The 13,653-nt window shown below is 38.2% G+C and overlaps 1 protein-coding gene across 4 annotated transcripts in view; it reads right to left on the bottom strand.

Moving 5' to 3' along the window:
* BBS9 (Bardet-Biedl syndrome 9) overlaps window positions 1-13,653 on the bottom strand; it is a 271,501-nt gene that overhangs the window by 218,553 nt on the left and 39,295 nt on the right. For all 4 annotated transcript variants that reach the window (XR_006417058.1, XM_044454645.1, XM_044454636.1 and 1 more), the window contains exons 12-16: window positions 10,426-10,479; window positions 8,730-8,826; window positions 6,653-6,757; window positions 2,246-2,386; window positions 118-213 (exon numbers count right to left, since the gene is read on the bottom strand). Coding sequence is in view for 3 of the 4 variants with exons in the window: in XM_044454645.1 (XP_044310580.1) it covers window positions 118-213; window positions 2,246-2,386; window positions 6,653-6,757; window positions 8,730-8,826; window positions 10,426-10,479 (493 nt within the window). In the remaining variant the exon portion in view is untranslated. The remainder of the gene's footprint in view (window positions 1-117; window positions 214-2,245; window positions 2,387-6,652; window positions 6,758-8,729; window positions 8,827-10,425; window positions 10,480-13,653) is intronic.

A 13,653-nucleotide genomic window follows, 5' to 3' on the forward strand; every position in this document is an offset into this window, starting at 1 on the left:
TTCAGATCCTTGGGAAAATTCCTGAAGAATCTGATATAAATAGAAACTACTAAACCGTAAACAATTTGTTGTGACAATATTGTCATGTGAAGATCTTCACTTAATCAAGGTACTCACGTGATGTTTTTGAAGCAAGTAAAGTGACTTTGGACCCAGCTAATAACTGAAATCCTAAAGCATTTAGTTGATCTTCATCAGCCTGATCAGCAAAGTCTGTAAGAGAAGAATAATATATGAAATGCACAATTTGTGTATCTTGTTAACAAATAATGAAGCTGAGTCTGTCTCATTTTATGGGTTACCATAGACTTCACTGAACAGAGAATTAGGATAGGGCTGTTCCAGTACATTGTTTCTTATAAATTATATCATTGCAGTGTACTATTACCTGTCAGTAGCACACATGCATTCTGATTCAACATCTAAATATAGCTTACAATGCAACATATCAAATTCAGGCTAGATTGCTTTATACAATAGATGAGATCTAAAAATTCCCATGAGTGAGCAAAAGGTGATTCTGTTCATAACAAACAAATGCATTTCTTTTCTTCCCTGGCTGTTGCCCTATCCAAAGACACTGTAGAAGTTATGAGACTTTTCAGCATGGTACAGAGGGGATGGTCTCCAGAACTTCTAGAGTGGCACAAATTGAAGTGGGAAGAGTGGGGAGGGGATAAATATCCCTCTACCATGAGACTGTTAAATGCTTAGACACGGGGCTGTTTCCAATATAGGAGTGTTTGTTTTCATTCTGAGTGTTTTTCCATAAGGAGAACATAATGGAATGGAGCAGCTATGGGTGACAGGTATTACAAAGCAGACAGACATTATGCTGTTGTCCAATTCTTTGCCAGGTAACTGTGCCATCAAACATAGGTCTGGTACACTCTCCAACTTTTCAGGTATGTATCCATATAAGTTGTGCTGTATGATAGGCTGCACGTTCAAAATTAGAGACATATTCATACACTGAGACAAGTTTGGGCATGAGGGGAATTTTTAATTGTGCACTCATAAAATCAGCACTTTGTCTACCAGGAAGGCTGGAAGGAGCAACTAGCAAACTGTCAGCCTCTCTACAACCAGTATATATTTAAATGCAGTAATGTATTAGTAGGAAGTAGACAGTTTGTGTTAGGATACCTCAGGGATGTTTCCTTTCCTGCACTAATGACACAAAATTTCAGCCCAAACAATCAGACAACTCTGCATTATCAGCACCAAAGATCTAGGGCTCTCTACAGAGTACCAAGATAGAAGGGTGCCTGTCAGTAACCGATATATTTATTTATTTTGAAAATTTCTAGGCCGCCCCATTTGCCGAAGCCTCGGGGCGGCTTACAAATAAATAAATTAAAATACATAAATAACAATATAAAATACACGTCACTGTATTTAAGTTGTGCTTGCAGAAACAAACACTTTTACAGCTTAAACTTAAACATTTAACCCTTAAACATTATTTGGAATCCCATGCTGCTAATTCTATTTACTTCCTCATAAGTGATCTGTCAGTTCCTTCTTCAATTTCCCAAGAGACTTTAAAGAGCTGTAACCTAGGCTACACCCCCAGCCCCGTACAGAACTTAGAATGCTTTATTCCTTACGATGCTGGTGCTCAATGCTACCCCTTCTGGCATCTGCCTAAAAAGCAGATTTATTTCTGCCCATATGCTTATAATTACTAATTAACTCTGATGCAGGAATGGGCCCCTAATAACCAATGTGTGATACATTTCTTTCTTTGCCAGTAGCTCTAAAAATGTTTAAGCCACAAGATTTGGCTTCTCAGCTCTCCCCTTCTCTCAGCTTGCTATCAGTATTATACATCTCCTTCCCACATTCAAGTAAACTGAAAATAAGCACATGGCAATTCCTATAGAAAAAAACCACAGACCATATTTTTGCTGTTTCATTTGCCCTAAGTATTCTTCTCTCCCTATCACATCAACAGAGTGGAGATTGCTGGGATTTTATGTATAGTCAAAATATTCTTATCAAAATATTCACTAGGAAGCTATGAGATGGTAATTCAAATTTCTACATAGTCAAACATTACAGAAACTTAACTGCTTTGACAAAATTCTAAATATATGAACTACATACCTGATAATCTGAAAAAGCAAGACAGATGGCAAAATAGGTATCTTTCATTTGAGCTTTTTGTCATAAATATGCCATCACTAAAACATTCCAGGTATACTCCTGCAATGTATATGTGTAATGTTATTTGAAGTCCTACCTGGAAAAAGTGTAACAAGGCTTACTGGAGGTTTATTGGTGTCAATAGTTAACTTGTGGTTTGCTGTTTTTGAAGGTTGAGCTGGAAAGCCAACTAACCGCAAGGGTAATCGAAATTTGCACTGAGCAACTCTGGGTGCACCTGTAACAAATCAGTTGGTTAAATTAAAAAAAAAACCACTGTAATTTAGATGCAGAGACATTCTGAGCAGGCCAAAGTAATATGTCACATCCATTCCTATCTTAAGAATGCAAATCTGCAATGATTGTTGCCTGTACCTCAATCTCCCATGTTAAAAAAAATCGCTATGAGAGATAAATAAAATTAAAACATAAGTGTACCCAAATATTAGCATTCTAGTCATAAAATAAAACAAAATTACCTGGGAGTATGGTAAGCATCAGGGTCAAATTGCATATGAGTTGAGACATTTTCATCTGGTAATTTCTTTTTAGATTTCATGGCTTTCATTGACAGACACAGGAAAAACTGATATGTTGTGTATGTATTTTAAAATTTCAATACAAGCTAAGTAATAAACTGTACAGTTAATCACTTTTGAATCAGATTTTCCTTAGCTAAATTCCTCTAACAAAACAATCAATTTGTGTGAATGCATATGCATGCAGGCACTCACACACAAGCATGCAAAACAGTTCTTTAGTACCAAACTTTAACCAGGGTCACACAGATAAAAGGAGACTTAGTAGTGTCCACCCAGTTCTCTGGAAGAAAGTAATTGGGATGCAAATATCACTTGCCTGCTAGAAGACCTTTCCCCTCCCACAATGAACTAGAGCTTCCAGTCATAAATAGACCAATGAGTCATCCATAACAAGAGATGGTAGTGGAGGCAGGGGTGATGACTGCAGAGCTCTCCCCAGAGAACAATCTTGTTCTGCAGGGCCTTCAGCACAAGAGGCAGCCCAATCGGGTTCCTTTGAGAATAAGCATTTGAAGAAAGGAGTCTTCAGGAACAAGGCCCTCCTCACGATTAACACTTTCACTAGAGAGTTTGTAATAAACTATAGCTGAGTCCAGGGTGTGGTTCTGGCTATATATACTCCAGATTCAGTGTAGATATTGCTGCAAAAATGTCTCATGTTTAGCTCCAATGGCCTGTAAACCTGATCTTGCCTTTCATTTGAACCTTCATGCTACTGACCTCTGAGCTGCTGCCTAACACTGCTTTTTGGACTGCATTTCTACTTGACTACTTTCCCATGTTTTGATCTTGGCTGTGCCTCAGACTTCTTTTCCAGAAACCACCTTCTTTCTAGTAATACTGTGTTTGCCCATTGTCTGTATTTGGGCCACTCCTCCCTTTGGCCGATCATGTAACACATGGAAACCTTTGTACTTGACCATTTGCTTGCTTAACTCACCCATTGGATTCATCTCTATATTTGTCTAGTAGAGAATCTGATCCAGCTAGAACAGGACATCAGAACTGTTCAGAGTAGGATTATATCTATTTTCCAAAGAAAATAGGGATCACCCAGCAGGTATCCTTAAGTACGTCCTTTTCATTTTATCCATGAGTCTATTGCAGCCATTCACTTATATAGTAAAATAACACGCCTGGGCACTCTTGCCTTAAGCTGATGCAGACAGGTTGCAGCAGATATCCGTTTGTGCACCAAACAAAACACCAGCAATTGCACTTCCACTTCTAAATAGCTGAATACAGTCTACGTTTTGTTTGTTTTCTAGTTGATAAATAATTAAAAATTTCTGCAGCATTTTACTAAGTATTATGAAATAAGTTTTGGTGAACTGGAGTCCACTTCATCCTATGCATGAAATGTTATCTCAGTTGGCAGGTAGCTATGTCCACAGCAGAGTTAAATACAAAAAGTAGGTTCTGAGAAAATTTAAGTTTAAACTGCACAGTTACCATTCAAAACAGCACAATCTCCTCAACAGTTCAGTTATAGTAGAACAAAAAATCCACTTAGTACTGTTTTTGTTTAATCCAAAGCAGAATTTCCACAGATATTGTTTTTGTCCTGTGTGTCCATCACTCACCTTCTGGATTGAGATCTACCATATAAGCAATGAAAGCAAAGGAGAAGGAAAAGAAATAAACCCTATATGACAGGTAACTGAAAATAAACAAACACTTAAATATTAAGTATATCAAAGAAGCATAGTTTCTTAAAAGAAAATGTATTTCATATTATTTTCCTCTTAAAAAAAGAATATAAACTGTTAAATGAAAAGCAGACAGGAAAAGATTGTGGAAGTGATATCAATATAATGTGCCTTAATTTTGAGATTCTCTCATCCTTACCATCATTGGCATGTCTGTGGCTTGGTAAGGCCACCTGGTGATGACCCTCTACACCAGATAGAAGTAACTTTTTTGGCTTGTGGACACATTCAGCAATTGGAGAAACTGCCCTGGGCACCAAGACAAAGTGGCTGCCATAAGAGGTACAGCAAAGGACAAGTAGCTTGTCCTAAAGACTCATAAATATAAGGTAAAGGTGGGATTCAATCGCCTGCACACTAACCTGGATCCTGCTGTTTTGATTACTATTGTATAGTAGTGTCAGCTGCTGTTAAGAAAATCTGTTAATTAAAAAGCAATGGGAAGGATATGGCACTTCGGTGGACACAAAGAAACATGCCTGGGGATGTATTGGTGTTTCTGGGCGTCGTGTTGCCTATCCATCATCGACAGTCTTTTAAGCAACTAGGTGCTACATTTGTGGTTCTCTATAGATAAGCAAATGAACCTGCTGTATGGGGTTCATTGCTGCTTTCTGTTACTTAGCTGTTTCTTGTTCAAGGCCCTAAAAGCATAGGGGGACAGTTTGAAATTCTGTAGCAATGGTCTTCTATTTTGGCCTGTGCTATGCGACAGCACAGAATTTGAATTGTGGTGCTCGAGAAGACTCCTGAGAGTCCCTTGGACTGCAACGAGATTAAAACAGTCAGTCTTAGAGGAGCTCAACCCTGACAGCACTTTAGAAGGCCAGATACTGAAGATGAAACTCAAATACTTTGGCCACCTAATGAGAAGGAAGGACTCACTGGAGAAGAGCCTAATGCCGGGAACAATAGATGGCAAAAGAAGAAGGGGATGGCAGAGGATGAGGTGGCTAGATGGAGTCACTGAAGCAGTCGGCATGAGCTTAAGTGGACTCCGGGGGATGGTGGAGAACAGGAAGGACTGGAGGAATGTTGTCCATGGGGTTGCGATGGGTCGGACACGACTTCGCAACTTACAACGACAACATGAGACAGCAAAAGGAGTAGTGAGTAGTTTCTATAGCCAGTTCCACAAATGATTCATTAATTTGACATCATGTTTAAGGTTCAATAATTATTATATAAATTCACTGGTTACTAAATAAACTACTTAATTACAGTTTTTCTTTCTCAAAGTATTAGTTGTGCCAATTTGAATGTAATTATGAATATTCCTTGGTAGTTGTTTACTAGCTCATGTCACTACAGAGAATGAAGGTTACCAAATGTGCATCAAGGAATATGGGCTAGTTTGCATGATCAAAATAACCCATGGTGGATTATTTAAATTGCAGCGTGCACTGGGAGCTATTTCCATAATCACTGTCCAGATGCAGTGTGTCATGTTTTCTCAACAAAGGCAGCATAGCTCTTTAGAGGAGGGAAAACAATGCTCTAATAAGACGTGGCTTGTTATACGGTTATCGGACAACTATTTTCCCCAACAAACCATGCTACCTGGATCTGTCCAAGATGGGAAGGCAGAGCAGGCAGTGATTATGGAAAGTGCACTCTGCACATGCCATGTTTTAAATAAGTCACGGTGACTTAAATATTTATATATGCATGGTTGTATACATTGTAGCTTATTCTGATTGTACAAACCATGTCTGTAAGTATGCTCTTACAGATTAGTTGCTTTTGTTCTAAATTTATGGCTTAGCTCTGCACTTGACAGAGTTATTATCCTTTAAAGTTAATTTTCATATAAGTCACAGATAAAAGGAACTGATTCGTTAGAATTATATCAAGGAACGTCTACTAAACTGACTTCTATATTATTTGAGGAATGATTTGCTTCCAGAACATCTTAAATAGCTCCAAAAGGCTGCGGGAATAATAAGAGTGTGTAACCATTTAACCCACAAGATCTATACAGCAGTGAATCACAGCAATTCTTGACTGCTGGAGACAGAACAGTGGAACTGGTAAAAGCTTAAATTAATGTCTAACACTTAGAGGTGGCCTTTTCCAGTTCAAGGGCTGAAGCAAACTGATAACTTCAGTTGTGCCACAAAGCTAATTCAGTTGCTCTGACAAACACATTAGAATAGTACACATCAGTACACATCACTGATACACAGAAGAATGCATGCACAGAAGATACACATTGCAACAAACAATGCAAAAATGTTTGTTCACTTTTTTTACCTGTTGGTGTGCTATAAGAAGCTAGAGCACTACCTTCCATATCTGCTGGTGGGCTGTTCCCCTTTAGAAAGGCAGAGAGGACAACTGTTTTAGGTACAGATGACTCTGTAAACACAGATATACAAAAAGAAAGTTCAACAGAAAAAGAGATACTTACAAAACAATACCAATGGGTCACACACACAAATACATGCAATAAAGTTTATCTGTAAACACAATTTATTTGTATACTCAAAACTGATGAAAATAATGTTTACCAATCAATCAATCCCTTCATTTCCAGTGAACTACTCTTCTATGATAAGAATCAGTCCAATATATTTCCTAATGTAGAAGCAAAATTTTACTTATAAAAGTGCATAGGTCTCCTAAAGCTAGGTGATTCCATGCACTGATATCTACAGGTATATAAACATCATGACTTTATTAACTACTGTATGAATTATACAACATTTTAAAAGTTAGGAAACTACTATGTCATTTCAAAATTGCCTCACTTGCCACAGCTTTGGCTCAGAAAGAAGGGAGCCATTTCCACAATGACAGGTATGTTGAGCCAATCTGAAACACTGTAAAAACAGGAAGCTTCCAAGCAAAAGAATAGGTTTATTAAGTGGACTGTAAGCTTCTACAAGTGATTCTGAGTCTCCATCTGCATACTACTAATAGTTACTAGCCAGAATCCAGAAAGCTGGATCCAAATCTAAGGGATCCAACAATGTCTAGAACAGGGGTCTGAAACTTGCGGCCCGCGGGCCAATTGCCAGTACGGGCGGGGCACAGGGGAGGGGCCCTTTGGCCTTCAAAGCGCCGGTGGCGCCCGGGCCGGCCGCGGGATGAGCGGCCCACCACCACTGCGGTGGTGGAATACTTGATGCGGCCCAGCCTCACCCAGCCTCTACTTCCAGCGGCCCCCAGGTAAGTTGAGTTTGAGACCCCTGGTCTAGAAGGATGTGTGCATCTTACTTTAGATCCCAGTTCCACGTTACAAACTTTTTTTGAAAATCACAGCAGTTAAAAGCCATTCATACCATCAACTGGGAAGTGTTAAATGCAAAGCATTGCTGCCCTCAGTCAGGGAGAACTCAGGCCTTTGAAACCTGATCTTATAATAATTCAATGACATATCAATATTGTAAGTTTGCTTTCAACTTAATTGGATATTTTCACAGAGAAGTTATAACAATGTTCCCCAAGCCACCCAAACACGCTCACCAGGCTCCTTGTGCTCCCCTCCACTCACCACCATTCCATTGTCCGGAAGGTGAGAGGACTTGAACTAGGGGGGAAATCCTCTACCAAAATTGGTTTGGGAGTAGCCCACCCCCCATCAAGAGCTTTTGTGGCAACGAGACTTTGACAGGGAGTAGACTTCCCAACCCACTGTTTTTGACAGGGCCCTCTTTTTCACTCTTTCATTAAAGTCAATGTAGTGATGAGGTGAAAAAAAAAACTCCTGTGCAAAAAAGTGCTTGAGGTGGGGAAAAGAGAGAGGCAACTGAGAAGAGAAACCTGAGGGAAAGGAAAGAAAAGTCAGAACTACAGAGGAAGGGCAAGTTAGCTCTTTGTGATTGTATATGGCCTGCACAGCAGTTTGTTCCCCAAGACACTTCTTTAAAATGTCAAATGTTCCTGCAGATCCAAAAGGGTTGCCTGCCTCTAATTTATACTGGGCTAGAGATGCCTATATGGCCTCACTCCATTAGTCTTCTCTTTAAACAGACTTGTTTTAAACTCCAGTTTCATTCTAGACACGTTTAGTATTTTTTATTACTCCTTCTGACAAATTGCTTGAAATACGAGCACAGAAATTGAGAAGTAATGAAGTCAATGATAGCAAAGGGAGATGAGCCTGCACATTTCATAATTTTGCAAAGGTTGCCTCTTTGCTAAAGCAATTCATTCTTAAAAAGGAGAGTGAAGAGCAAAACCATCTACAAACATATAGCTCATAAAAGTAGTGTAGTTTGGCAAATCTGAACTTCTGAATACTGCAGAACACTGACTGACAGGAGACTAGTAGCTTGCTAACAAAACAAAAGGCAAAGATGGCTGTAATTTGTAATAAGCCATTTACCTAATTCCAATATGAATTTGTCTTGAGTCAGTGCTAAGGGAGGCTGAACACATACTGATAATTTTGTAAGTGTCAACAGTCTGCTCTCTACTGTGATCTGTTGGAGGTAAAAATTAGAAAGATATTTACAAAAAGTAGCAGAATAATCAGAACAGCACACAACAATGCATGCAAAATAAATGACTTAGCATTTTAAAAATATGATTTCATAATAGCATTAAACAAGTAATTTGAATCATCTAAAGAACTATGTACATGCCATGCATTCAGATTTTTATAAATTTGATGCAATTATTCACTAAATATAATTCTATCCCACTCCAGTTAGCATACATGTCTATATTCAGCTTAGTTTGCTAAAACACTAAATCCAGGATTCTCCTTCCTCTATCATTATGACACTTGTATAAAACATACTGAACCTTAAAGGGGTTCAAACTATATTAGTTATGATTAAGTACATAATTTCATACTCTGGGAACCAAGTTATGGCTCTGGCTTACTCAGGCAATTTGTCCTAGTGAAATGTTTGCCATTTTTAATTTCAACAGCTGACCACAATGCCTATTTGGAAACCAATCTGACTGAACTGGTCTGAAGTATGCAAAGGACTGGAATATAAATGAAAATTTCTGAATACTGTAACTTTTTAATCATTGTGGAGCTAAAATGATTTGCCTGAAAGCATGAGTGCATAAGTATACACACAACGCATGTACATACATTCTCACAAATTATAAAGAACAATTTTTGAAAGTTGCTGTAATAAGCCTACGTAATTCCTTCTCCAAGCATAATTAAAGAAAGTAATCTTTACCCAGCAGCTTTTAATCTTCTGATAATCCCAGGAGTAAGCCCATGAAATGAAAAAGGGAGCAAGGCCAATAATTTCACATACATGTGGGGACGAACTCTATAGCAGCAAGAATGTTTTTAAAAAACAGTGTTACCTATTTAATTTTCATTACTGGCAAGCATCCCAAAGTGTGGAGTGAACAACTTCTTCCATCAGACTGATTGAAAAAAGGTGAAGTATTGGGAATGGCTCATCTCCTGATCTAAGACACTGGGTTAAGTTCAAGGCAATGCTAGCTCTAGATTTAAGGAAGCCCTGAGAAGATGCCCTCGGTGGGCCTACCTTTCTGGCACATTTACTGCATTCACTTGCCCTCTCCTTCTGAACAGAAACTATACCACTGCCCAGAAGAAGGGATCAAGGAATGTGAAGGTACTAATCCTTCCCCTTTATTGTCACTTTAATAATTTGGAAGGGGCAGATGAACAGGGAGCAGCAAGGGGAGAAGCAGGGTCCCCAATGGGCTGTAAGTTTTAGCTAGTGACCAACCATATCAAACCCCTAAACAGTTCTGATTAAATGAGGAAATGGTTTCTTTCTAAGGAAGCTAACCCTATACTTGGAAAAATATTGGGTTATGAACATAAATAGTGGTTTTATAATGAAAAGTATCTTTGCAACTTACCTCTATGATTTCAGAAGATATTTATCATAAGAATTTTAGATCACTTACATCTCATTCACTTCTGTACAATATCTAAGACCACCACTCAACTACAATTCAGGAATACGTTTTACTAAAATTTTTCTTTGATCAAATGGGTAAGACAGCTAGATCAAAAACTCTAAGCACTTTTTGAATCTTATACTTTCTATTCTCCTCTGAACAAAGAAGAATACCTTTATTGTCACTGAAGGAACCACCTCTGCCCTTACTTCACTGTCAATAGCTTGCTGTAGGGAAAGAAACATAGCAGCAAATCCATAATTAATTTATATGTAACAAATGCTCTATAACTCAGATGGCTAAATTTGAACTCATGGGACAATGATAAAAATGAAGATGCATAAAAAGTGATGTGGATGGTCATTCCAAATCTTTGTTTAAAGTTACTTATATAACAGAGAAACAAAGGACAATGACATTCTAGTAGAAAGTTCACACGGGAACTTTTTGCCAGCCCCTCTGAATACAACCTCAATTAAAATGTCATTAATAGGCAATTTCCATCTTTCATATTGATATTCCCTTATAAAGACACTTCTAAAATACAGGTAAAAGCAATTCTCTTAGATGAGTATATTTGCCCCGTCTTCAATTAGTAATACAGAAAAACTAGAGTAATCACATGTTCATATAAAAATCTGGAGGAGGGAAAAATGAAGTGCCTGAAAAGAGAGCAGTTCTTAGCTTACTTAGCCTGAATGAATATGACCTTATTTAAATGATGGCATACTGTGAATCAGTGAGTATGCTGGCTCCTGCTAACAGATTGCTTCCCTCTGCTAGTGGAAGCAGCTTAACAACTCAGAAATACTTTGTCCTAGGCAGTTTGTCATAATGTGTAAACCATTAACTCTGGCTTGTCTCTTTCCCAACAAACTGAGGAAATAGCACAACTAACTATGAGATATTTCTCTGGTTTTCAAGAGAAGCAATTGGGCAGCATGCAAAGCACATTCAATAATTCACAGTAACACACATTTAAAAAAATACATTTTGTTGTTGCAACATGAGACCCTGACCAAAGCATTAGGATGTAGTCATTAACAAAATAATTAGTTCTCAGAGAAGCATGACAACTGGTTCACTTCTTCTAACAGTGTCTAAGCACAGGAATTATAATGTGTGAGAACTGAGGCACCAGTTCAGTTTGGACATCATTCCAGATCATGGTTAAAGAAGCCAACCTGCAATGTGGCATGATATCTGAATCAACAGATCAACGTACCTCTGGTTCTTAGTTTCCAGAGGTTATTGAATTTATGAATGCAAATGCTAAATGGGCATAAATCCAAACAGGCAAACAGCAATAAACTAGCATTTTTCTATTGTATACTTGGATTCTAAAGTATGGTTGAACAGAAACCATGGTTTGATCTGCTGTCTGAAGTAAGTCAGTGTACACTGACAGCTGGAGGCAAGCAGTGGTGGATTAACATTTGACTGAAAATTCTTGGTGGGAACAGGAAGCTCAGTTGAGCTTCTGAAGCAGGCAGCAGCTGGCACCAAATAAACTTGCGCTGGGTGGTGTGTAAATATAGTTTATTACAGGGAGCCAGTTTCTTTTGCCTGTGGTTTAGGCTGTCATCATTCATCAACTGAGAACCCTGCCAGCATTAGCAATGAAGCAGAGTCATTTGCAGAACAGGATCCCACACACTCTCCCATAGCTGTGCAAAGTTTGCAGTACTATAACAGCAAAAAATGAATTTTAAGTTTAAAACTGTCTACATTTACTGTGAGCACAAATTTTAAAATGAAATGTCTGTTGCATTAAGAAAGCAGGACCACTGCACACAATGCACTAGCTTTAGGTCAAACATGAAAACGCACAGCATCCTCACATTAAGTAGATATTGGCAGTGTTTGGGTAAGATCAGATAAACATGTTCTGATTTTCCTGTACAATTTATTGAGTTTAATAATTGAGGAAATGTTTGATGACCTAGTAGTATTATATGTTATAATTATGCAAATACTATGTAAGATTTTTCTTTAGTGTTAGTGAACAGTTCTACTCTAAAAAAATGATAATCTAAATTTCTTTCTTCCTACTAATTCCATATGCATAAATGTAGCAGTGTGAGTTCATAGAAGGTTACAGAGTGAGTACTTCAATTTATGGATTAAAGAGGCTACAGTCTGGTGGTGACTTCACAACCAGGAAATTTCACAGTGTCCTGGTGCATCTTGCCTTTCTGAAGGTGTGACTGACTTTTCATTTTAAATACTCTTATTTAGAGTAGATTTGCAGTATATCTGTTGTATGATCATGTGTTTATCAAATTTATTGCATAGTAGCCACCATATGAATTTTTCTACTGAATTAATATTGCTTTAATATAAAATGACATTTTTATTGCCCCTTAAATAATCGTAAACAACACTTATCACTATACAAATAGAATGCTTAACCATATGTTAAGTCCTTCTACTCATGACCAGGCTGCACAATCAAAGCAAGCTTCAATTGCATGTTTAAATCTCTGGTATGTGTTTTTGTGTGTTTGGCACTATTTCCATAATTGCCCACATTGTTGGGGCTTTTTGTGTCATCTGAATCTAGGTGGCATGGTTTATTGGAGGGAGAAACAACCCTCAAATAATCCAATAACAACACGTGAGTTATTTCAGCATTGCTGTCTTCCTCAAACAAGCCATGCCACATAGGTTCAGATGGTGCAGTAACCCATGCAAGGAAGGGTAATTAGGGAAATCTAACCAGCAACCACAGTGGAGTTAACAAGGCACCATACTTTGTTTAACTAATTGTGATTGTGTGAACTGGGGCAGTGAGACTGGGTGCAGACAACATGACAACATATACTCAAGGGCTGAGTATGAGTTTTTGCTGAACTATGAATTATCATGCTGTTTGAACTCAGAAAAGATCCCTAAAAAACAACAACCCACAGTTTACAACCCAGCAACAAACCATAGATTCTCTGCATGGGCTGTTTGTGGTTTACAAACTATGATTTGTTAGCATGGTTACATTCATACAACATGAATACCCATTGTTCAGGAAGAACTCATAGTTTAACAACCTGTACTCAACCATTTCAAGCCCTGGTGTGGGTTGGGTACCATTTCCCTAATTACCTGCCTAGGCACAGCTTGTTGTGTCATTCAGACCTGACTAGAATTGCTTGTATGTGCATGAGAAACAACCTTCAAAAAACCCTACACCAATCCATGGGTTGCTGCCCCCTCAACAAGCCATGTCTCTCTGGTTCAGGCAACACAGCAAGTAATGCCAGCAAAGGTAAATAAGGAAATCCTGCTGGAATATGAGCAGTACATGCCACAGAGGAATTAAGCTGCTTGAATTTATTTTGCTTGCTGCATTGTGCAAACTGGCATACTGAGTTCAGTAGGACTATCTTCTTCATAAATATATTTAG

This window comes from Varanus komodoensis, unplaced genomic scaffold (assembly GCF_004798865.1).
Source record: "Varanus komodoensis strain SLA01 unplaced genomic scaffold, ASM479886v1 scaffold10, whole genome shotgun sequence".
NCBI classification, from domain to species: Eukaryota; Metazoa; Chordata; class Lepidosauria; order Squamata; family Varanidae; genus Varanus; species Varanus komodoensis.